Source organism: Nerophis ophidion, linkage group LG23 (genome assembly GCF_033978795.1).
Source record: "Nerophis ophidion isolate RoL-2023_Sa linkage group LG23, RoL_Noph_v1.0, whole genome shotgun sequence".
NCBI classification, from domain to species: domain Eukaryota; kingdom Metazoa; phylum Chordata; class Actinopteri; order Syngnathiformes; family Syngnathidae; genus Nerophis; species Nerophis ophidion.
In genome coordinates, this window is record NC_084633.1 from 30564472 (window position 1) to 30590676 (window position 26205).

At 40.4% G+C, this 26205-nt stretch overlaps 2 protein-coding genes across 5 annotated transcripts in view; both read right to left on the minus strand.

The window, feature by feature from the left end:
* Window positions 1-405: 405 nt before the first annotated feature.
* LOC133541051 (serine/arginine-rich splicing factor 4-like) lies at window positions 406-6105 on the minus strand. 2 transcript variants are annotated; one of them, XM_061884114.1, is made up of 11 exons: window positions 4476-6104; window positions 3092-3304; window positions 2897-3011; window positions 2602-2676; window positions 2332-2485; window positions 2079-2257; window positions 1803-1975; window positions 1626-1690; window positions 1380-1478; window positions 1083-1245; window positions 406-971 (listed from the first exon to the last, which is right to left on the minus strand). In XM_061884114.1, exons 3-9 carry the CDS (start codon window positions 2985-2987, stop codon window positions 1391-1393), a joined length of 825 nt encoding a protein of 274 aa, XP_061740098.1. In that variant the 5' UTR covers window positions 2988-3011; window positions 3092-3304; window positions 4476-6104; the 3' UTR covers window positions 406-971; window positions 1083-1245; window positions 1380-1390. The 2 variants fall into 2 exon arrangements, with proteins under 2 accessions (XP_061740098.1, XP_061740099.1); XM_061884115.1 differs by lacking the exon at window positions 2602-2676 and having other exon boundaries at window positions 4476-6105.
* A 7798-nt stretch (window positions 6106-13903) lies between these two features.
* cpt1a2b (carnitine palmitoyltransferase 1A2b) overlaps window positions 13904-26205 on the minus strand; it is a 123352-nt gene continuing 111050 nt past the window's right edge. For all 3 annotated transcript variants that reach the window (XM_061884120.1, XM_061884119.1, XM_061884118.1), the window contains exons 16-19: window positions 23197-23352; window positions 22987-23100; window positions 22817-22909; window positions 13904-16070 (exon numbers count right to left, since the gene is read on the minus strand). In XM_061884120.1, the coding sequence (XP_061740104.1) occupies window positions 15954-16070; window positions 22817-22909; window positions 22987-23100; window positions 23197-23352 (480 nt within the window). In that variant the 3' untranslated portion in view covers window positions 13904-15953. The remainder of the gene's footprint in view (window positions 16071-22816; window positions 22910-22986; window positions 23101-23196; window positions 23353-26205) is intronic.

The following is a 26205-nucleotide window of genomic DNA, read 5'->3' on the forward strand; positions in this document are numbered from 1 at the left end:
GCTTTTGCTTTTGTAGTCTATGCTGTCGGATCTGACTGGGCCAGAGCGGCGTGTGGTAACCGGACCCTGATGCGTCGTCCACTGACTCGTCCTGCTGCACGTGTTGTGTACAAATCGTCAAACAAACGTTCGAACTTCTGACTTCGGACTGCCGCCCCCCCAGATATTTCTACCGCCCCCAGGGGGGCTGTACCGCCCACTTTGGGAACCACTGCTTTAGAGATTTATTACTCAAGTAAAAGTAAGGAGTAGTCATCCAAATATTTACTTGAGTAAAAGTAAAAAGTATGTTGTGAAAAAAACTACTCTACTGAATAACTGATGAGTAACCTGTTCGTTTAATAATTACGGCAACAAATAATGCACAAAAACATAAAAATAGCAATGAGCAAATTCATTGCCAGGAATATCTCTTAAGCAACTAAAACAATAATATATATTAAATAATACATTAAAATAAAAAAAATTAAGGCAAATTGAGCCACACTAACTTAACAGCACCATAGGCTCAGTAGGCATTTATTTATTGATTGATTGATTGAAACTTGTATTAGTAGATTGCACAGTACAGTACATATTCCCTACAATTGACCACTAAATGGTTACACCCCAATAAGTTTTTCAACGTTAATCAATTACCCAGTGGGCAATTGACGTTGAATTGACATCAAATATTGACGTCAAAAAGACGTCAAAAATGAGTCGATTTTGCAAATCAAGTTGACGTCAAAGGTTTGACATCAAATTGACGCCAAAAGTTTGATATCAAATTGACGTCATGATTTTAACCCTATTCTGACCTTTCAATTATTACATAAACCCACCAAAAACAGGTATGCATGGCACAAGACAAGATTTTATTTTATAAAATACAGCCAAAATTGGCAGAAAAGTGATGGATTGTTGGCCGGCCACTGGTTTTCGGTCTTCTTTCCTTCCTTCGGCGCTTCATCATGCAGGACTGATGAAATCTGTCAAAAAGAGCACTTGGGTCTTAAATAAACAGCATCAATGGTCATTCATAATTGCAATTAATTACACACATTATTTGGGAGCATGTAGAAATTAACAAAGTATCGCACCATAATTCTTATTCTGCCTCGGAATCAGACGCCAGTTCTATTGTAGTCTGACCCTTCTTCCTCCCTCCACCGCCATTTCTGTCAGGAGTAGATCGCAAGAAGTTCCCCATAAATTTAGTGATGTCCTTCTCAGTGTCTGACTGGTTGGTTTGTTGAATAGCACCTGAGCAAGAAAGAACAGTCAGTCAAGACACTCAAAATCATATAACAAACCTTCTGATCCTGTTTGGGGCAAGGTAATAAATTGGTGAACAAACCAAATATCTGAGAATGGTAAATAAATTGTCATGTAAATACCTATCATAACTTTACAAAGAAAGGCGTGTGACTTTGAACTTCTTTTTTGGTGGTGCCCCCTCGATGTTCAGTTGAGCCAAGAGCCAGTTGGTGAGGACTCTGTAAGCATTCGCAGGGGGTGTACAAGTATAAGCATTAGGAAAACGATACAATAAGATGTACCAGATGCTTATTTAATATTCATCAATGAATAATATTCAGTGACAATAATACATTGTATTTATTATTGTTTGTCTGTTCACTCACCTTTTCATCACATTCTTTACATTGTCCTCCAGGCTGGAGCCCCCAATCTTGCGCAAACGAGACGTCTGAAAATATAAACAAAGGAACCAATTGAATGGATACTGATGGCCTGCTGGGAAAATTGAATACAATTATAATTAGGTGTAATAATGCATGGTTCAGATAGGATACACTCACCAGTAGTTTCCGGTAGTCACCATCTGCAAGCTTTCGTTCCAGCTGTGCGAGTCCCTTCCTCCTGTTGATCATTTCAACATGGAACTGGGAGTCGACTGGTTCATACTTTTTCCCAAGGTCCGATATTGTTGCTCGCATGTCCATCAGGAGAAAGAAGACACGCTTCTGGAACTCTGAAAGTTGTACAAAAATAATAATTTAACACACCACTTCCAGAGGTGCATGGATTCATACTTCTGCCAGTGTATCAATGATACACATGAATTTAATACTCACTTCCTTCTTCCATAGGAAATTTTGGATCATCATCTTTGGTTGATGTGGTGTACTGGTGCTTGTTCCTCGATTTATCTCTGGATGTTGATCTTGCCCTCTTGTGCTTGCTCCTCGTTCTATCTCTGAATGTTGATCTTGCCTTCTTGTGCTTGCTCCTCGATCGGTCCTTCGAACCGGATCTGTACATATAGACCTTGATCGGTGCTTGGGCCCTGGCTTAGGCGTGGATGTGAAGACTGGCCTTGATATTGACCTGGATCTGGACTTTGACGTGGACATTGACAAGGACCTGGATGTGGACATTGATGGAGACATTGACAAGGACCTTGACTTCGACCTGCGCCTGGAAGAGGACCCCCTTCTGTAGGCGCTGGTCTCAAACACTGGTTCCAGTGGTAGCGAGGCACCTAAAAGAGAAATGATAGAAATAGACTATCAATTTAGTTGTAAAAATGAACATCTTGTCAATGTCATACAATTTTGGATAATAACGATGAATATTAAACATAACAATATTATTTACTGCGGCTATAGTGGTCGGAAACCAACGCCGTCAGTCCTGATCCTGCAAAATCATCACCTTCATCACATTGGTCATCTGCATCCAGACAAAAGCAAAACCATATTACTTGGCAACGTTTAGGACCTGTCGCATGGGGTCACCAAAATGTGGCACTTCTTGGAGAGGCTGTAATTAGTAATTGAACTATTTGGTAAGCCCAATAAGATCAGTTCATATGAGTGTGGCAGTCCAGCAACTCCATACTAGAAACCACATTATCATACACATAAATAGTACATAACTATGCGTCACATACTTGTGATAAAATTTGGGTGTCTTCTTTTTCGACTTCTTTTCCTCAGGCCCATCCTCAAATTCAGAGAGCTCTGCTGTTGTTGTGATGTCATATTGCTCACACTCTTCCCTGTTTGCTGCAGCAAAAAAAAAAAAAACATCATTATCCTTATTGTAACATTTATTCAATACTTGTATACCATGTGAGCAAACTTACTCCAGCTGATTTTAACTTTGACGAGAGGAAATTTCCTCCATGTTATTGTAGGCTCCCTCATATCGTTGAGGGCCTTGGTGGCGTTCGCCATATTGGGCCAGAGCACATTGCTGCCCTTTATCCAGCAGTTAGGGATGACACTTTCTTGCTCCATGTTTTTCTCCAGCCAGACCGCACGGGTCCATAGCCGCACTGTCTTGGTACACATTTAACCTGGAAAAAGCGACAACACTAATGATACTACTACTACTACTAATAATATTGCACAAGGCAATCATACACTGCATGCTTATATATATATATATATATATATATATATATATATATATATATATATACACATATATAAAAATTCACCCCACATTCTAAAATATATTCTAAAAAATATTAGCATCAGACAAAAAATAATATGTGTGTAATATTTATTTAGTTTCTTTTGGGGCTTTTGTCTTTCCTTACGCTACTGTTATTTCAATACATTGTTAAATATTTCAATATTATTACGGGGGAAAAAATAAGAGATTTAGGGCTACATAAGTAAACATCTATTGATTGATGATTGATAGATATATCAGTGACGTGCAGTCAGGGTAGAAAAAATGAAATTGAAAGAAAAAAAATGTGAAAAGAAAACATTTTTTTTAAATTGTTATTTGTATCCAGTGATTATACTATAAAGTTATTGTCCATTTAACATCACCAGTTTTAGATAATTTTTATTAAAAATCGCATAATTTTCACATTTGCCGTTAAAAATACGTGCAGACTTGCAGTGAATCAGCAGCCAGTTGAGCAATGACTCGCACCTTCGACTGTCCTCAACCACCAGCTGCGGTCTCCCTCCGCATCACGGAGAGCAAACCGGTCTGCTGGAGTGCCGAGACAAACGAATTCCCGCGATAATTTTATATATTCACTCGCGATAGCGCGAGATAATACTCTGAATGAGGTATAAAACACTATATAATACTTGTAAACACTTGTTCAAACACAGATACAGACAGTCTCCGGACTACCGGAGCTGACACGCAGCGCAGCGGGACCCAGCGGAAGCACACACATTGAATAAAGTCAATTAACTACACGGGCAGACATTCATCTCCGACTGTCGCGTTAATAATCTTCCCTGCTCACGCGCTGCTCCACGCGTTCATCCTGGCCTGATTTATGTAATATTATAAGGGCGGGAAAGTTCGTTCATGTGTGGACTATTAAGCTAGTGGTCATGGTGGAAGTTTAAGCTAGCATGCATGCAAAGTTGGACTTTAAAAGTAAAGTTCACCCCCACAAACATTGCCCAAATTGTGGAATATATAGCATGAATACACTAGCGGTACAGTTACAGTGCTACAGCTATAAAAAATAAATGAATACTTTGACTTACCAAAGAAGACCGAGCTCCAACCTTCGGGTCCTGATGCAGTCTACTCCCGCCGAAGACGATATGCTAATGAGTTATGCCCGCAAAGATGATATGCACATGCGCAAAGGGCGGCTCCAAGTTCTGAACTCATTTAATTTTGCGTTGATCAACATCAAATCAATCCAATAGGATCAATTATGAGAAGTTTCAAGTTTCACAGATTAATTATATATGTGTATATTTTAAAACTACATATTTTTGAATAGATCCAACAATACTTAAATGTGTCACGTCTAGGGCCTAGGGCTTCACGGTGGGAGAGGGGTTAGTGCGTCTGCCTCACAATACAAAGTTCCTGCAGTCCTGGGTTCAAATCCAGGCTCGGGATCTTTCTGTGTGGAGTTTGCATGTTCTCCCCGTGAATGCGTGGGTTCCCTCCGGGCACTACGGCTTCCTCCCACTTCCAAAGACATGCACCTGGGGATAGGTTGATTGGCAACACTAAATTGGCCCTAGTGTGTGAATGTGAGTGTGACTGTTGTCTGTCTATCTGTGTTGGCCCTGCGATGAGGTGGCGACTTGTCCAGGGTGTACCCTGCCTTCTGCCCGATTGTAGCTGAGATAGGCGCCAGCGCCCCCCGCGACCCCAAAAGGGAATAAGCGGTAGAAATGGACATCTAGGGCCTGAATCATTTTTTGGAGTGTATGTATTTTATTATATTAAGTATTGCACTCCATTTTTTAAAATGTTTTCTTTATATGACTTACATGTAGTGTCCAGCTTACTTCAACATCTATATTAACTCCTAAAAATGTGATTACCTTTATTTCTTTCATTTCAATATTATCCATCATAATTTGTGTTTTACATTTTTGCAATCTCCAAATATGATATATTTAGTTTTACTGAAGTTTAGTGACAGTTTATTGATGTGCAGCCATCTTTTTATGGTCAAGTTCTCTCTGGATAAAATAAGATGAGAGTTAAATCAAGCGGTAATGAAGGTGAAGAATGGAGGATTATTATATACATAATTATATATAGTTACATTCGGTAGTGACGATTGAAGACACTTTCATCCTGTTCATTTGAGTAAAGAAAAAGAGTAAAGTGTAATATTCTAAACAATAGAATAATATTAATATCAGCAGTCAATATTCCAACATTGTGAAGCTGAGCTATGGTAAAAAAACATATTCAGCTTTAAAGGCTTTATGAGAGTGATGTAATTATCAGAATCAGAATCAGAGATACTTTTTTAATCCCTGAGTGGAAATAAACATTTCCATTAACATGGGAATATTAAATGTGATAATACATCCTATTAAAACCATAATAAAGAGGTACGTTTGGGGATGTGTAATATTGTTTGTATATGAACATCCTGAATGTTTTCATGCTGGAATAGTTTTAATTAATAGAGAGTGAAACAAATGAAGCAGTAATGATAATGATGGTTTGTTTTTAGCCTGTTTATGAATAATTGAAGATAATTAAAATACAAAAAAATGGAGCTGACATATTCAGTGAGCTGAACTCCAGGAGTAAAGATGAGATAAATAATGTGGAAAGGTCAGAAGTCAAATGTTTCTTCAGTTAATACATGGAGCCTCTGATGCCACCTATATATACATGCATACATATTATTCTCAAGTATATTTATACATTCATATATCTAGATCTATATATATATATAGACAGATAGATATAGATATATGTATATATATATATATAAATATATATATAAATATTTTCTCAAGTATATTTATACATTCATATATCTAGATCTATACATATATAGACAGATAGCTATATATATATATATATATATATATATATATATATATATATATATATATATATCAGTGACGTGCAGTGAGGTTCATGGCTGGTGAGGCACTGACTTCATCATAGTCAGATTTATAAACATATTAACCCTTTAGAGTATTTTATTCACCATTTGATTGGCAGCAGTTAATGGGTTACGTTTAAAAGCTCGTACCAGCATTCTTCCCCGCTTGGCACTCAGCATCAAGAGTTGGAATTGGGGGTTAAATCACCAAAAATGATTCTCGTTCGCTGCTGTTCACTGCTCCCCTAACCTCCCAGGGGGTGAACAATTAAGGGGATGGGTCAAATGCAGAGGACAAATTTCACCACACCTAGTGTGTGTGTGACAATCCTTGGTACTTTAACTTAATGTAGCAGGTACTATATGTGGCCTGACATTCTGCGCGCGCATCGGCAATTGCAAACCACCCCTTGATGGCAGCGTGGCGGCCTGCTGACAGCTCGACATGCAGGCGGCCGAAATCAATTTGCAATGCCAAAATGCGCCACTGACGCATACAAATAAAACAATAATCCTACAATGCAAAAGTAAATTTAAGCCTAATAAGCCCGTTTTATTGGCGGAGAGCTATGAAAACCTAAGAAGCAATGGATGTCAATTTGGCATCAATATGACGTCAATTTTACATCGATGGTCCAACGTCAAATTGATGTCAAATGAACGTCCACCATATCAACCACCACACCAAAAACACAATATATACTCGCGGGTTAATTTGCTAATTGCTATCCAATGTACATCTTCAAACACCGACTTGGGAAAATTGGCTGCAGTAATATTTATTATCAATGCCGAGTCAAATATTGACTGAGTTTAGACGTCAAATTGATGTCAAGGTGCCCACTGGGTATTTAATAAATGACCAAGTCGAGGTGATCTACCTCATATATACATACACACACATATCATACATATATATATATATATATATATACACAGTATATAATTTATAATTTTTTATTTTACCGTTTTTGTTGAAATGTTAAAGGTGTTTTAATGAATATACATGCATGTTTAACATATAGATTCCTATCTTTCATGTAGACAAGAATATAAGTTGGTGTATTACCTGATTCTGATGACTTGCATTGATTGGAATCAGACAGTATAGTGCTGATAATGTCCACATTTTCAAATGGAGGAGAAAAAAAGTTCCTCTTTTCTGTCTAATACCACATGAAAGTCGTTGGTTTTTGCCATCTTATTTGTCCAGCTTACATATTCGTTTTTATACACTTTACAAGAAATACATTGGCGGCAAACTCCGTAGCTTGCTCACTTGTTTGAGCTGGCTTTCGGAGACTCTTATTTTGTTAGTGCAGGCGCGATGGAGCGGCGCTTTTATAATGAAGACAGGAACTGTGCGATCAGTCTTTAGGCTTGTGACGGGAAGTACGGTTGAAAAAAAAGTGTCTTTTTTCCTTTACACTTTTGATTGATTGATTGAAACTTTTGTTATTAGATTGCACAGTACAGTACATATTCGGCACAATTGACCACTAAATGGTAACACCTCAATAAGTTTTTCAACTTTTTTAGGTCGGATTCGACGTGTGACGGTCACGTGACCGCCTGGTTTTCTTTGATTGGTCCAATGTCACCAGTGACTGCATTTGATTGGTGAAACGCAGGCATGCGTAGTTCCTACTTTGAATGCGTGTCTGACAAAATCAAAGCAAACAAAACGTGCATTAATAGAGCGATAAAAAAAAAGTAGCGAGTAACGAGCTGATTGTAGAAAAATGGAGCGGAGTAAAAGTAGCGTTTCTTCTTTATAAATATACTCAAGTAAAAGTAAAAGTATGTTGCATAAAAACTACTCTTAGAAGTACAATTTATCCCAAAAGTTACTCAAGTAGATGTAACGGAGTAAATGTAGCGCGTTACTATCCACCTCTGCATATATATATACGCATATACATACATATTCACATATATATAGTATATATATATATATATTAGTATATATGGGCTTCACGGTGGCAGAGGGGTTAGTGCATCTGCCTCACAATACGAAGGTCCTGCAGTCCTGGGTTCAAATCCAGGCTCAGGAACTTTCTGTGTGGAGTTTGCATGTTCTCCCCGTGAATGCGTGGGTTCCCTCCGGGTACTCCGGCTTCCTCCCACTTCCAAAGACATGCACCTGGGGATAGGTTGATTGGCAACACTAAATTGGCCCTAGTGTGTGAATGTGAGTGTGAATGTTGTCTGTCTATCTGTGTTGGCCCTGCGATGAGGTGGCGACTTGTCCTGGGTGTACCCCGCCTTCCGCCCGATTGTAGCTGAGATAGGCGCTAGTGCCCCCCGCGACCCCGAAAGGGAATAAGCGGTAGAAAATGGATGGATGGATATATATTAGTATATATATACTCATATATATACGCATACATATATATACATTGACATTTATATATATACATACATTTACATATATTTATTGTTGAGATATAGCACCTGAGGATAGGTTGATTGGCAACACTAAATTGGCCCCAGTGTGTGAATGTTGTCTATCTGTGTTGGCCCTGCGATGAGATTGCGACTTGTCCTGGGTGTACCCCACCTTCTGCCCAAATGCAGCTGATATAGGCTCCAGCAACCCCTACAACCCAAAAAGGGACAAGCGGTAAAAAATAGATGGATGTATAATTAACGTAATGAAGGATGACGTGATTAAGAAATGTTTAGTATTGCTATGCTTAGAATTGACCGTGCATCTAATCATATCCTCTAAGTTCCAGTTGAAACTGGGTCCAAGTTCATGCATGCGCACATTCAATCTTATCACCCACATTCTTGCCACTATTGATGTGTCTTCTTTGCCAAAGTCTGAAGGACAACAGCATATATGAAGTCCTAGTCCAGGAAGGAGACGGGAGAGGAAGATTCCACGCCTGGAAGAAGGCACCTCATTGGATATTCATACATTGTGATGTATATTGTAAGAGTGCGAGGGGAAGGGCACGTTGAAGTTGTTCGTATTAAATGCTACTTGGGACAGATAGAGCTCATACAAAATGTATTAGAATTGTATCCAATAGGGAATAAATTCTTCTGATTCTAAGATTATGCATCGTGTCCTCTAAGCATCTTCTGGCTCCAGATTAAACAAATACGACCACTATATATATATATATATATATATATATATATATATATATATATATATATATATATACACATACATATATATATATATATATACACATACATATATATATATATATATATACACATACATATATATATGTATCCACATACATATATATATATATGTATGTGTACATATATATATATATATATATATAATTTTCAAATAGCAATTCTTATTTGTCAGAACTATTTCTAGATTAAAAGAAAACCAAACTAAAATCTTTAAAAAAAAAAAAAATGTTTAATTATTATTATTTTTTTTAATCTGTCCTGTCCAGCCACTCAGGCAAATCATATAGTTGATGTAGATGATCATATCTGCTGTACACATTGACTTTAGAAAAGAGAAGTGTAGGATACTTCTCTTGTTGCCTTATTTGTATTTGACTTTATTAAATGTTTGGGTCAAATTTTATGTAACAAAATCAGTTTTGTTTTAAGTAATATAAACATTTACAAACCCTGTTTCCATAAATATAAACGGAATACAATGATTTGCAAATCCTTTTCAACCCATATTCAGTTGAATATGCTACAAAGACAACATATTTGATGTTCAAACTGATAAACATTTTTTTTTGTGCAAACAATCATTAACTTTAGAATTTGATGCCAGCAACACGTGACAAAGAAGTTGGGAAAGGTGGCAATAAATACTGATAAAGTTGAGGAATACTCATCAAACACTTATTTGGAACATCCCACAGGTGTGCAGGCTAATTGGGAACAGGTGGGTGCCATGATTGGGTATAAAAACAGCTTCCCAAAAAAGGCTCAGTCTTTCACAAGAAAGGATGAGACGAGGTACACCCCTTTGTCCACAACTGCACGAGCAAATAGTCAAACAGTTCAAGAACAACGTTTCTCAAAGTGCAATTGCAAGAAATTTAGGGATTTCAACATCTACTGTCCATTATATCATCAAAAGGTTCAGATAATCTGGAGAAATCACTCCACGTAAGCAGCATGGCCGGAAACCAACATTGAATGACCGTGACCTTTGATCCCTCAGACGGCACTGTATCAAAAACCGACATCAATCTCTAAAGGATATCACCACATGGGCTCAGGAACACTTCAAAAAAACACTGTCACTAAATACAGTTGGTCGCTACATCTGTAATTGCAAGTTAAAGCTCTACTATGCAAAGCGAAAGACATTTATCATCAACATCCAGAAACGCAGCCGGCTTCTCTGGGCCCGAGATCATCTAAGATGGACTGATGCAAAGTTGGAAAGTGTTCTGTGGTCCGACGAGTCCACATTTCAAATTGTTTTTGGAAATATTCGACATCGTGTCATCCAGACCAAAGGGGAATAAGCGAACCATCCAGACTGTTATAGACGCAAAGTTCAAAAGCCAGCATCTGTGATGGTATGGGGGTGTATTAGTGCCCAAGGCATGGGTAACTTACATATCTGTGAAAGCACCATTAATGCTGAAAGGTACATACAGGTTTTGGAACAACATATGCTAACATCTGCTTATTTCAGGAAGAAAATGCCAAGCCACATTCAGCATGTGTTTCAACAGCGTGGCTTTGTCAAAAAAGAGTGCGGGTACTTTCCTGGCCCGCCTGCAGTCCAGACCTGTCTCCCATCGAAAATGTGTGGCGCATTATGAAGCGGAAAATACGACAGCGGAGACCCTGGACTGTTGAACGACTGAAGCTCTACATAAAACAAGAATGGGAAAGAATTCCACTTTCAAAGCTTCAACAATTAATTTCCTCAGTTCCCAAACGTTTATTGAGTGTTAAAATAAAAAGGTGATGTAACAGTGGTGAACATACCCTTTCCCAACTACTTTGGCACGTGTTGCAGCCATAACATTTTAAATTAATTAATATTTGCCAGCGCCCCCCGCGACCCCAAAAGGGAATAAGCGGTAGAAAATGGATGGATGGATGGATGGATATTTGCAAAAAAAAAAAAAAAAGTTCATGAGTTTGAACATCAAATATCTTGTTTTTGTAGTGCATTCAATTGAATATGAGCTGAAAAGGATTTGCAAATCATTGTATTCCATTTATATTTACATCTAACACAATTTCCCAACTCATATGGAAACGGGGTTTGTAGAATAACTGTTCATCTATTCTATGGGGCAATGTTGTTAGTCATAGAACCCAATGTCATTATAAAAGTATTGATTCTGAATCAAGAATATTTTTGAATAGAGAATCGATTCTGAATTGAATAGCTACCCTCAAGAATCGTACCGAATGAAATTATGATGTGCCCAAAGATTAACAGCCCTAATTTATATACATATATATATATATATATATATATATATATATATATACACACACACACACACACACACTAAAATATATAGAATTATGTGCATATATACGCATACTGTACACACACACACAGTGTATATAATCTTACACCAGGAAGCTATTGTGTGGATGAAGACATGTCACCTAATTATTGCAATCACTCCTCTCGCAAGTAATTAATAACTGACACAATTTGCACAAAATGAAAAAAACTATTTGATATAGGCTTGGAATTAATCCACAAAGTCAGGGAAATTTTAGCAAAACTAATCACAAAATACATATCACAATTTTTGAAGTCATCCATTGACCTCATCACCGAATCAATCTGTTCAGTTTGTTAACATCTTATATTCAGATAGAAAATAACGAAACACATTCACAGCAAGGTCAGGGATTATTTTATTCCATCACCAGATGTTAAAAACAGCACATTTGTTATGTAAACATGACATGAAAACTAGAGAGCTAACATTGTTTCTTGGTATTATAAAATCACAAAAGATGGAACATTATTGTCTACTAAGTAGGCTACAACATTTATGAAAAAGTGACCAAACAAAGAAAAACTAAATGTTAAACAATACGAGATATCCCCCCCAAAAAACTTCCAAACCCCAACAAAGAAGAAATAGTTGATTTAACTGTTCAATGTCCGTGGCTTGAGGGAGATTATGCAAATGAGTGTTTGCTCTGGGAAAACTGACTCTGTCACGACTGAACCTAACCTATCAGTTTAAAGGTGAACAGCACTTTTGTGGGGGGAAATGTTGCCGATTAGCCACAATCTTCATGTGAGACAAGAACATTCCATGCATTCCACATAGTACAAAACTGCTAGTATGTCGCTGCTAACAATGCAGGTCATGGGGATACCATATATTGAACCTACATGTATATATACTGTACATACATATTATACATATATATATATATATATATATATATATATATACATACATGCATATATATACATACATATATATATACATATACATATATACATACACATATATATACATACATGCATACATACACACACATATATATATATATATATATATATATATATATATATATATATATAGTCGAGGTTTCTGTGGTTTATCTGTTATACGGTGCTCAATACTGGGGTAGAGCGGAATATACGTTAGGTCAGGATAAAAACACAGAGGCTATATCAGAGGGGACTTTATTTACTGGAATAAAATCCCCTGAAGAGCAGGGTAAACCTGCGAAACAGGCTTGTAGGGATGATATAGCCTCTTGTTTTTTTTTCCTGACCTAATTCATATTCCGCTCTAACCCAGTATTGAGCACTGTATAACGGATGAACCACAGAAACTTCGACTATATATACATATATGTTTATGTCCATTGGCCCCTCGATCAAATTTTTGTAGCCCAACGCGGCCCCCCAAGTCAAAAAGTTTGGACACCCCTGATTTACTGTATAACGTAGCTAACATTTTCATAACTCAAAGGCAATACAGAATCAGCTTAAACTCCTTCATTTTATGGCGGGTCACAACCTAGATTATTTGTGACTTGAAGCTAATTAGTAACAAGTAGTTGTCTACTTGCTAGTTGTCGGAGGAGCAATTTGAGCAAGACGCCAGAAAAGTCGTTCCTCCTGGTTGGCTCTTACAATAACAAGGTTGCTATGGCTTGGTTAATAAGGAGGTCACGGCATGTAAATTAAGTGTTGTTGGGGGCCTTTGGGTGTTTTTTTTAAGAGCGCTCTATAGGCGTAATAGGTGAATTCTAATCATTTACATTGTTAGCCACCTCATACTAGCAGTTTTTCACTATTTATAATGCTGTTGGGCAGGGATTGTGAATGGGCAAAATTCCAAAAAAGTGCAGTTTTCCTTTGTCCAAGTCTATATGAAGGATCTTACTTCATTGAAAGGGAGACGTTGATGTTTACTCTAAACAAAGCTGCTTGTTTAGTCAGTTTTCATGGTAGAGAAAGTACACTTCTATTGGTGCATTAGTGTCCCGTTTGACCAAGTTAACAATGACATATGCTGCTTTCCATTTGTTTGACTTAAGTGCTTGTGGTTTGGTTGAACTTCTAGCTGACGTTCTTCATTCAACATAACAAAAGCGGAAGAAGATGAATGCATATGGGAACCACTTTGGTAAATGTTGTGCATGAAATATGCAGAAACCAATCCACTGTAGGCCAAGATATGCTGAAGTATCTGAAAAAGACATTCATATCTTGATGTGCTGCCCTAGTCAGTGGCCTAGTGGTTAGAATGTCCGCCCTGAGATCGGTAGGTCGTGAGTTCAAACCCCAGCCGAGTCATACTAAAGGCTATAAAAATGGGACCTATTAACTCCCTGTTTGGCACTCAGCATCAAGGGTTGCAATTGGGTGTTAAATAACCAAAAATTAGTCCCGGGCGCGCCCACCACTGCTGCTCACTGCTCTCCTCACCTCCCAGTGGCTGAACAAGGGGATGGGTCAAATGCAGAGGACACATTTCACCAGACCTACTGTGTGTGTGAGACAATCATTAGTACTTTAACTTGAACTTAAATGACAACGCTAACTAGTGTAATAATAATTATATAGCTCAATAACAATGAATTAGTTTCATTATTAGGGTGAGGGGCAATAAAAAAACAACTATGGACACTAGTGCCTTACATGGAAGTGTATACTGAACATTCACTACTAGCATTTTTTAAGCTTTAAAAGGCAGATTTGAAAGTCAACTTTTCTTTTCACAAGTACAAACAAACTGTACTCATTATTCCTGACTTAGAAAAGAATCCAAGTTGGGAATATTAAAAAAATCAAAACACTTATCGTGACTGTTACATAAAATGTATGGCGACAACAGCAGCAAAATGTCATACATTCAAGTAAAAAAAACCCCCCCAAAACAAAACAACAACAAAAAAGACAAAGTTTTCTTGAGGAATTGCTTGATTAAAACTGCATTGTATCACTGAAGACTCCAGGCACACGTGTACTCAACAACAGCACAGTTTGAAAAAAATCTGTGCTTCACCGACCATCTCCTATTTCTTTGTGGACTTTTTTTTAGCTTTCACAGAGGTCCAGCTGCAGTGTTCACTCAATTCATAACAGACTCCTTAAATTTTCACTTTGTCGTCACTGTCCTGTTGTGCAAACTGAAACTAAAACTGACAACATTACCTGAAAATACCACATTGATGTAAAGTGACTCACATTGTCTAGACAACCAAGGTCTTTAATGTGCTTCAATCCGAACAACACAAGTCATGTGGTGTACTTAAGGCCACGGACACAACATTAGGTACACCAAAGGACAATCAGGAGAAGACTGTTGGCTCTAAATTGTCCTGGGAGTAGGGATTTGAAACAATGTGACATTTTTATTTCACAACCAAAATGTTCACGGTTATATTATCACTGTGTTTTTAAATGCGCTCAAAAGGTACTTATACGCACACAATACATTTATTACAAAGAAAAATAGATGGAAAACAATATACTTTTATTAGCAGAGGAAATACTACGTAGTGTTTTGGCTTCCAAAGAGCTATTATATTCTTATTCAAGTTTTAAAATAAGTTGATTTTCAGTTAAAATTTGTAAAGGTTTTACAATACTTTTCAATGATGAATAAACAGGTTTTGGGTGCATCACTTCCTGTTCATTGGACGTCACGCGAGTTCACTTCCTGTTTTAATTATTGCTTCGCTTATAGATCGATAACAGTGGAATAGTTTAGTTGCCGAGACAACAATGTGTTTGTACAAGTTTAGATTGGGGTACGTATTTTCCGAATTGTTTTCCTGTTAGCATTTTAGCGCTAGCGAGCTTATTCAGTAAATGAGCAGTATCACCGGTCCGTCATATCATCAGTGTCATCAATCACGATTTTACGATGATTTTCATTTAAAACGGTAATACTCACCGTGGAAAGTTTTACGGCGGTTTATCACTATAGTGTTTAACGTTATATCCCTACCCAAGAGCTGTTGGTGATTTTGGGCCCATCTTATGAAGCTAACCAGTTAGCTTGTGCAGGTAAACCTAATGCTGTGTCCAAAAAAAAGTTTGTTTTCCTGCGCTAAAACAGCACAGGGATCGATTGCCAAAATGTAGCTTCATCAACTTGTGAAGAAAGGGAGCGTAAACAAAGATGGCCATTGAGTACAATCTTACTTTCACTTTGGGCCGTGGAGAATATTCACCCAGCTTTCAAAGGGCTTTCTTGGACAGAGGCTTGGCTTTGGACGATGGAGGAGTTTCCGTAGAGAGGAGAGTCATGAGGTCTTGGAAGGCTTTCTTTATCTGAGCTCCAAACCTGTGAGAATCCTAAAACGGAAACAGACCAAGAGAGAAAAATAATTTTCAGTGTTTCTTCAAAACATGTGATCGCTCCGCAGCATATGATGCAATAGAAGCTGGACTTATGAACTTCAACGGTTCTTGGACCCAAAGCTGGAGAGGCGTTTAATACCTGAATGTCCTCAAATAAGCACACAAGGTTTGTCATGACTTGTGTTTTAGTCAAGTCATTTGCAAAAGGCTCCTCTCTGAGCTGCCACCTTATCGTGGTAGAGGAGTTTACCTGTCCCAATGATCCTAGGAGCTATGTTGTCTGGGGGCAACCTGGGTCCCCCCTCCAATGGGCTCACCACTCACAGGAAGGGCCGTAGAGGTCGGGTGCGATGTGAGCTGGGCGGCAGCCGAAAGGCAGGGCTCTTGGCGGTCCGATCCTCGGCTAAATAAGCTAGCTCTTGGGACGTGGAACGTCACCTCACTTGGGGGGAAGGAGCCTGAGCTAGTGCGCGAAGTAGAGAAATTCCGGCTGTATGTAGTCGGACTCACTTCGACGCACAGCAAGGGCTCTGGAACCACTTCTCTCGAAAGGGGCCGGACTCTCTTTCACTCTGGCGTTGCCGGCAGTGAGAGGCGACGGGCTGGGGTGGAAATTCTTGTTGCCCCCCGACTCAAAGCCTGTACGTTGAAGTTCAACCCAGACGAAAGGGTAGCCTCTCTCCGCCTTCGGGTGGGGGGACGGGTCCTGACTGTTTTTTGTTTGTGCTTACACACCAAACAGCAGTTCAGAGTACCCACCCTTTTTGGATACACTTGAGGGAGTATTGTAAAGTGCTCCCCCGGGTGATTCCCTTGTCCTACTGGGGGACTTCAACCCTCATGTTGGCAACGACAGTGAAACCTGGAGAGGAGTGATTGGGAAGAATGGCCGCCCGGATCTGAACCCGAGTGGTGTTTTGTTATTGGACTTTTGTGATCGTCTTGGATTGTCCATAACAAACACCATGTTCAAACATTAGGGTGTCCATATCTGTATTTGGCACCAGGACACCCTAGGCCGCAGTTCCATGATCGATTTTGTAGTTGTGTCATCGGATTTGTGGCCTCATGTTTTGGACACTTGGGTGAAGAGAGGGGCAGAGCTTTCTACCGATCACCACCTGGTGGTGAGTTGGCTGTGATGGTGGGGGAGGATGCCGGACAGACCGGGCACGCCCAAACGCATTGTGAGGGTCTGCTGGGAACGTCTAGCAGAGTCTCCTGTCAGAGAGAGTTTCAATTCTCACCTCCGGAAGAACTTTAAACATGTCACAAGGGAGGTGCTGGACATCAATAAGTACGTACATACGTAACTACGTACATACCTACCAACCAACCAACCAACCATCCATCGAGTCGGATTGGACCATGTTCCACACCTCTATTGTCGAGGCGGCTGATTGGAGCTGTGGCCGCAAGGTGCTTGATGCCTCTCATGGCGGTAATCCTGGAATCCGCTGGTGGACACCAGCAACGAGGGATGCCATCAAGCTGAAGAAAGAGTCCTATCGGGTCCTTTAGGCTCATGGGACTCCGGAGGCAGTGGACAGGTACCGACAGGCCAAGCGAAGTGCGGCTTCAGCGGTCGCGGAGGCAAAAACTCGGACATGGGAGGAGTTTTGGGAAGCCATGGAAAACAACTTCTGGACAGCTTCGAAGCGAATCTGGACCACCATCCGCCGCTTCAGGGGGGGTGAGGGGGGGGGGGGGAGCAGTGCACTGTCAACACCGTGTATAGTGAGGATGGTGTGCTGCTGACCTCTACTGCGGCTGTTGTGGATCGGTGGAGGGAATACTTCGAAGACCTCCACAATCCAACCAACTGGTCCTCCTATGAGGAAGCAATGCCTGGGGAATCTGTGGTGGGCACTCCTATTTCTGGGGCTGAGGTTGCCGAGGTAGTTAAAAAGCTCCTCGGTGGCAAGGCCCCGGGGTTGGAATAGACCCGCCCAGAGTTCCTTAAGGCTCTGGATGCTGTGGGGCTGTCTTGGTTGACAAGACTGCAACATCGCGTGGACATTGGGGGCGGTAAATCTGGATTGGCAGACCGGGGTGGTGGTTCCTGTCTTTAAGAAGGGGAACCGGAGGGTGTGTTCCAACTATCGTGGGATCACACTCCTCAGCCTTCCCAGTAAGGTCTATTCAGGTGTACTGGAGAGGAGGCTACGCCGGATAGTCAAACCTCGGATCCAGGAAGAACAGTGTGGTTTTTGTCCTGCTCGTGGAACGGTAGACCAGTTCTATACTCTCGGCAGGGTCCTTGAGGGTGAATGGGAGTTTGCCCAACCAGTCTACATGTGCTTTGTGGACTTGGAGAAGGCATTCGACCATGTCCCCCGGGAAGTCCTGTGGGGAATACTCAGATAGTATGGGGTATCGGACTGTCTGATTGTGGCGGTCCACTCCCTATATGATCAGTGTCAGAGCTTGGCCCGCATTGCCGGCAGTAAGTCGGACACGTTTCCAGTGAGAGTTGGACTCGGCCAAGGCTGCCCTTTGTCACCGATTCTGTTCATAACTTTTATGGACAGAATTTCTAGGTGGAGTCAAGGCATTGAGGGGATCTGGTTTGGTGGCTGCAGGATTAAGTCTCTGCTTTTTTGCAGATGATGTGGTCCTGATGGCTTCAATTGGCCAGGCTCTTCAGCTCTCACTGGATCGGTTCGCAGCCGATTGTGAAGCGAATGGGATGAGAATCAGCACCTCCAAGTCCAAGTCCATGGTTCTCTCCTGGGAAAGGGTGGAGTGCCATCTCCAGGTTGGGGAGATCTTGCCCCAAGTGGTGAAGTTCAAGTACCTAGGAGTCTTGTTCACGAGTGGTTCGAGGAAGATCCGAGTAGATTCGAGGGAAGAGTGGATTGTGAGATCGACAGGCGGATTCGGTGCGGCGTCTTCAGTAATGCGGACTCTGTATCGATCCATTGTGGTGAAGAAGGAGCTGAGCCGGAAGGCAAAGCTCTTAATTTACCGGTCGATCTACATTCCCATCCTCACCTAGGTTCATTAGCTTTGGGTTATGACTGAAAGGACAAGATCACGGGTACAAGCGCGCAGGGTGGCGGGGCTCTCCCTTAGTGATAGGGTGAGACGCTCTGTCATCCGGGAGGAACTCAGAGTAAAGCCGCTGCCCCTCCACATTTAGAGGAGCCAGATGAGGTGGTTCGGGCATCTGCTCAGGATGCCACCCGAACGCCTCCCTAGGGAGGTGTTTAGGGCACCTCCGACCGGCAGGGGGGCACGGGGAAGACCCAGGACACTTTGGGAAGACTATGTCTCCCGGCTGGCCTGGGAACACCTCTGGATCCCCCGTGAGGAGCTGGACAAAGTGGCTGGGGAGAGGGAAGTCTGGGCTTCTCTGCTTAGGCTGCTGCCCCCGTGACCCGACCTCGAGTAAGCGGAAGAAAATGGATGGATGGAATAATTAGTAACTGTAAAAAATATATGTAAAAGGGAAGCTTAAAAAATATATAACATATTTTTTAAACTACACGCCGCACTTAAAATCCTTTAATGCGCCTTAAAACCTGGTGCGCCTAATGCACGTAATAATTCTGGATGTGCTCATCGACCTTGAAGCATTTTGAATTGGTACAAGGTGTAATGGTAAGTGTGACTAGTAGAAGGCAGTCACACATAAGAGATATGTGTGGATTGCAAGTTGACGCCTATTAAATAAATGACGTGAGCAAGTAGCCATAAGCAAACAAAACCAAAACTTTGATGTTTCATTGAGAATATAGAACATTTCACACAGCGCTCAAAAATACGTCCAAATGTAATTGTGTATGCGTACGACTTCGGTAAGATACCAAGCTGCACCCGCTTAAAGGAACATGGCGCATAAGTGCAAGGGATGTTCCGATACTAATTTTTTCATTCCGATCCGATAATTTGGATTAAGGGAGCTGACGATACCAAGCACCCGATCGACACCATCACTCCGATATATATAAGTGTTTGACCCACGGAATCTACTGGGATGCAAAACAGCACTTAAACGAGTAAAAGACAAAGCCTCCTGGCTGGCCCAATGGGCTGTTAAGCTAATCACTGGTAAAGACGTGACATCACTGCTCCAAATATCTATAGGAGCATATGTGTCACAATGAAGCAGCAGTGGGTGAGTAGAAAAAGATGGCACTATTAACCCAGAAAAAAATCTCGATAAAATCGCAAACATCAGATTTAACAGCAACTGAACAGCAAAGAATGTATTGAAATAGCTGAATTTGTGGTTGTGTTGTTTTTGGCTGTTTAACTCTGGCGATCAAAACTGGTTAAATACATGTAGCGCTGAATATGACCGGCAGAGAGAGATAAAACTACACTTTAAGTTTGTGTTACACCACATTTTTGCAATGTTTGCTGTGGGTATTACCACTAAACATTATATTTTATTTATGTAACATACACAAGGACATTAGTTATGTAAAATACACAAGCGATGTTATAGTTTTGTAATGTTTATATTTTCAGGAAGACGTAGGAAGAAATAAAACTGAGAAAGAAAAATAATTCAAAGGAAGGAACATCAATCAACTAAACTTGCTGTCGAACTGCACACGCTGGAAAACATAAGCGATGGAACAATCATGAATTCCTTTAATGTTTGGACTGAAAGCTGATGTGTTTACTTTGTAAATAAGCAAACACAGTCTCAAAGGAATATTACCTGCGGAGGCCCTTTCTAAAGAAACCTCCAAATTTTGATGTTCGGCCTCTGAGACTTTGGGCTCTTAAAACCGCGGGAACTCTTCAATATGTAGTTGAAACGCTCTGATATACTCCATTAAGCATTCAAGACTTATGGGTGGTAGATCATCCAATACTATGAATTCAATTAGTTTACCACAAATGCCGACTGTACATCGGGATTCCCTTTGGTTTGTTGTTGTTTTTGTCCCGTCTCGTTAGCTTTAGCTTGTGTCCCACCTCTCGAAACAAGAGATATTGCAACGTTTGCATGTTGCAATCAACTTGTTGGCGGCTCAAGTATGTAATATTGCCACACCGACGACATTGCTTTGGTCGCGCTCGCTGCCTTGGTCTTCCGTTTCTGGTGAAGAAGAAGTAATTTCCATGTAGCATCATTAGCATGCTAGCGGACTTCACCGGTTGGGTGCGTTCTATTTAGGTTGTAGACCCGAGGTTATTTTAAAGAATGCATATTTGTATGGTATCAAAGATGTATTTACAAGTACTCGCAAAAAAAGTGCCGTTTCGACATCGGAACATCCCTGATAAGTGCTACCATAGTCAGATGTACTGTGCTTCTACGTAAATGTATTATTATAGTGTGTGTATAAGGACCCCACAATTTCACTTATTAGGATAAATTATCTGGCGTTTTGTTACGCAATATTATGCAAAACCAACTTTTCTTACCTATTGGGTAGCGATGAGTTTTGTGGATCTGAACTTAAAGGCCTACTGAAATGAGATTTTCTTATTTAAACGGGGATAGCAGATCCATTCTATGTGTCATACTTGATCATGTCGCGATATTGCCATATTTTTGCTGAAAGGATTTAGTAGAGAATATCGACGATAAAGTTCGCAACTTTTGGTCGCTAATAAAAAAGCCTTGCCTGTACCGGAAGTAGCAGACGATGTGCGCGTGACGTCACCGGTTGTAGGGCTCCTCACATTGTTTATAATCATAGCCACCAGCATCAAGTGCAATTCGGACCGAGAAAGCGCCGAGTTCCCTATTAATTTGAGCGAGGATGAAATATTTGTGGATGAGGAAAGTTAGAGTGAAGCACTAAAAAAAATTAAAAAATAAAAGGCGACAGCTCCTGGCGACGGCAGTGTGAGCGATTCAGATGTTTTTAGACACATTTACTAGGATAATTCTGGAAAATCCCTTATCTGCTTATTGTGTTAATAGTGTTTTAGTGAGATTATAAGTCATACCTAAAAGTCGGAGGGCTGTGGTGAACGCCAGTGTCTCTCAGAGAACCCAATGAAGGAGCTGCCTTTTTGACAGCTACAGGAGGAGATCGCATAATCCACTCAAGTCTCCGGTAAGAGCAGACTTAATACATCAATTTTCCCATCTAAAAACTTGCTGGTTGACGTAGAGAAACATGTTCGCTTGACCGCTCTGTGTTAAAGCTTCACAACAAACAAAGAAACACCGGCTGTGTTTCGGTGCTAAAGGCAGCTGCAATCCACCGCTTTCCACCAACAGCATTCTTCTTTATAGTCTCCATTATTAATTGAACAAGTTGCAAAAGATTCAGCAACACAGACGTCCAAATTACTGTGTAACTATGCGATGAAAAGAGACGACTTTTAGCCGTAAGTGGTGCTGGGCTAAAATGTCCCCTCCAACCAATAACGTCACAAACACGCGTCATCATACACATTATCATTCCGCGACGTTTTCAACGGGAAACTCCGCGGGAAATTTTAAATTGTAATTTAGTAAACTAAACCGGACGTATTGGCATGTGTTGCAATGTTAATATTTCATCATTGATGTATAAACTATCAGACTGCGTGGTCGGAGTAGTGGGTTTCAGTAGGCCTTTAAATATGGGGAATTTCAGTGCGCCTTATAGTCCGAAAAATACGGTAAAAGAAAAAAGTGAGGGAAAGTGCAAATAAATTGCAATATTACACCATTGAGACACATCTGATACAAATGCCTTCAACAGACCAGCTACAATTAGCAACAGTGAAACAAAAGCGATAATGGCAGATGTATCACAGATTAAAAGGGTAGAAATATTTACAGTCTGACTGCAGGAGTACTTGGACGACACGTGGAAGTTGATCATGTCTTCGCCTACGATGATATAAGAAATGCCATAACCATCATCAGCAACCTAGAGGATCACAGAAGGAGTTTCCAGTGGCACATTAGGACCCAACAAGACAAGAAAAATAATTAGGTCATCCTTACAGGTCCGAAGCCTCCGCCAAGCGATACGAATTCAGGGTTATTCTTCAGGTCAAACAAATCCATATGCTGAACTGGTGTCTGACTGGTGGAGAGGCGCCAAGGCTCTGACAAAACCTAGAATGTCCCAAGAAAAAAGAGACTGATGTTTTAAATGACACAAGCTGCATTCGTACTCCCATCTTCCAGACATTGTACGTAACATCTACAGACCTCTTTGAGGAAGGGTGACTCCACTCCCAAATATTTAGAGATGACATAAAGGCAGAAGAGGTGTCGGTCAATTCCTGCTCCAGTCATTGCCAGGCGATAAAGATTCTGGTGCCTCTCTGAAGCCAGTCTGAAGAGGCGGCAACAGTGTTCTGCTGTCTGTGCATACAAAAACACTTCGATCACAACATAACATCACCAGCAATATTAGACTGTCACTTTTAAATATTGACTTTGGATAGACTATGTAGTCAGAATCATGGCTGTAACGACCATTGAGGACACCTAGGTCCTGTACTATGTATTTTTTAAGTGACAAATAGAAGATATAACTGACTGCAAATCTTTCAGTAGGACATCCTGTGCGCTGTACATTGCAATGCGGTCGATCATCCTCTGTCAATATAAAATCTTTGGTCCTGCTACAACCTAACGGAATGAAGTCCACTTTTACTTTTGACATCCAATGTAAAAAAAACCTGTCACTATAACCTTAACACTAAATTATACTAACATTGCAATTGTTTGTTTTATTTGAATAAAATTGATGTCAAACTCTGTCGGTATAATACTGCTATCATGTCAGTCAGGTGCTGCCCGGCCCTGAACACAGAATACGCGCTATCCGTGTGAAGAAGCACATGTCAAATATAAAGTATTGAATGACGAGGCGCTTCATATTAAATTTTACCCCAAACGTTTTCCTGCCCACAACATACTCTGTCACTGATTACAATATGAAGACAGATTTCTCCCTAAAACTCCTGTTGGCTCTAAGGGGAGTGTCTCTAGGACCAACATTATAAAATAGAAAGTTGTGAGTTCAATTAATGTTCAAAATGTATCTTTTATTCGCTAATCTTCAGCATAGTAATTAAAAAAGTGGATTATTAGTTGTGTTGCTCATGATAATATTATTTATACGGAATAAGGGTGATGGGATACCATGATTTCAGCCTTTCAAAGCTCCTCTTAGACCACCAATTTTTGACCTAGATATTTGTCAAATCCTGATTACGGCCCTGGTCAACATACGTACCTATTTGTTATTAATCCATTTGAAAGGGTCTTTGGAAATGCGAACCAATATAAAATCCAAATAATTCATTCCACACATCCAAACCATTTTTAACATTTAAACATTTGAAAATAGAATAATTCAGGAATTTCTTTTACTTACAGTCGTGGGTCAAAAATGTACATACACTTGTGAATGACATATTGTCTTGGCTGTCTTGAGTTTCCAATTATTTTTTATAACTCTTATTTTTTTGTGATAGAGTGATTGGAGCACAAACTTGTTGGTCACAAAAAACATTCATGAAGTTTTGTTCTTTTATGACTTTATTGTGGGTATACTGAAAATGTGACCAAGTCTGCTGAGTCAACAGTATACCTGTACATACAGCAATGTTAATATTTGGTTACACGTCCCTTGGCAAGTTTCACTGCAATAAGGCACTTTTGGTAGCCATCCACAAGCTTCTGGCAAACTTCTGGTTGAATTACTTACCACTCCTCTTGACAAAATTGGTGCAGTTCAGCTAAATTTGTTGGTTTTCTGACATGGACTTGTTTCTTCAGCATTGTCCACAAGTTTAAGTCAGGACTTTGGGAAGTCCATTCTAAAACCTTAATTCTAGCCTGATTTAGCCATTCCTTTACCACCTTTTGTGTGTGTTTGGGGGTCATTGTCCTGTCGGAACACCCAACCTCTGGGCTGATGATTTTAGGTTGTCCTGAAAAAATTGGAGGTAATCTTCCTTTTTCATTGTCCCATTTACTCTCTGTAAAGCACGAGTTCCATTGGCAGCAAAACAGGTCCGGATCATAATACTACCACCACCATGCTTGACAGTAAGATGGTGTTCTTGTCTCCTCCAAATATATTGCTGGGTGTTGTGGCCAAACAGCTCATTTTTTGTTTCATCTGACCACAGAACTTTCCTCCAGGATGTCTTATCTTTGTCCATGTGATGTATGCTAGAATGGGAATTCCCACAAATAAACTGATCTTACTTGCAACTTTTTCCACCGCAAAGAAAATGGGAAAAACACAGGTCCCTGACTTTGGCTATGGCAGAGCGTCAAGAGGACGGATGTCATCGTTATCGGAGGGATCTCGCGAGGGAGGTTTCCTGTCTGAGGGAACTAATAGAAGCTACACACAGGCTGCACACACCCCTCAAAAACATCCACTGGAGGAAGGGCGCTCAATGCTTTAGGGTACAATAGCCAACGTTTTACACCTTCAAATAGACGCCACCGAATTGAATTGTTGAAAAGGGGAATATTCTACAACACAGCTCGAGTAATTATAGTTTTTCATGCAGAAAACAATGCAAAGTAAATAAAATAAATAATGGGTTGTACTTGTATAGCGCTTTTCTACCTTCAAGGTACTCAAAGCGCTTTGACATTACTTCCACATTTACCCATTCACACACACATTCACACACTGATGGAGGGAGCTGCCATGCAAGGCGCCAACCAGCACCCATCAGGAGCAAGGGTGAAGTGTCTTGCTCAGGACACAACGGACGTGACGAGGTTGGTACTAGGTGGGATTTGAACCAGGGACCCTCGGGTTGCGCACGGCCACTCTCCCATTGCGCCACGCCGTCCCTTTAAAGTACATATAAATGATGAATTAAATGGATAATTGAACTAGGGCTGTCATCAAATAGTCAAAGATTTGATTTGGAGAAGTCTGATTTGACTATAAACCAAAACGAATTGTCAGATATTAAGCCCCCTCCATGGAAGGGAGGTGGCGTTAAGTAGCTGCTGAGGCCTTGGTGTGAAGCAAGTGTGTTGGGATTATACACTGATTGCACTGATTAAGACTCTTGTCTGCAGGCAAATAGTTTCTACGCCGTAAAAGATAATTGTTATTTACTTACAATTGTGTCACTAGAAAGTGATCGCTGCTTCCTGGTGTGTCGTCTCATGCTGACAACAGCTGGACGTGTTTATCAACCGCCCATACCGCTCTCTCTCTAAAAGCTATTT

What these genes read in the sequence shown, in the direction of transcription:
- LOC133541051 (XM_061884114.1), bottom strand. Translation starts at nt 2,987, where the DNA reads ATGACATCACAACAACAGCAGAGCTCTCTGAATTTGAGGATGGGCCTG. An exon ending in TTCCGACCACTATAGCCGCA is followed by an intron (nt 2,486 to 2,601) that starts GTAAATAATATT and finishes TTTCTCTTTTAG; the next exon opens with GTGCCTCGCTACCACTGGAA. An exon ending in ATTTCCTATGGAAGAAGGAA is followed by an intron (nt 1,976 to 2,078) that starts GTGAGTATTAAA and finishes TACAACTTTCAG; the next exon opens with AGTTCCAGAAGCGTGTCTTC.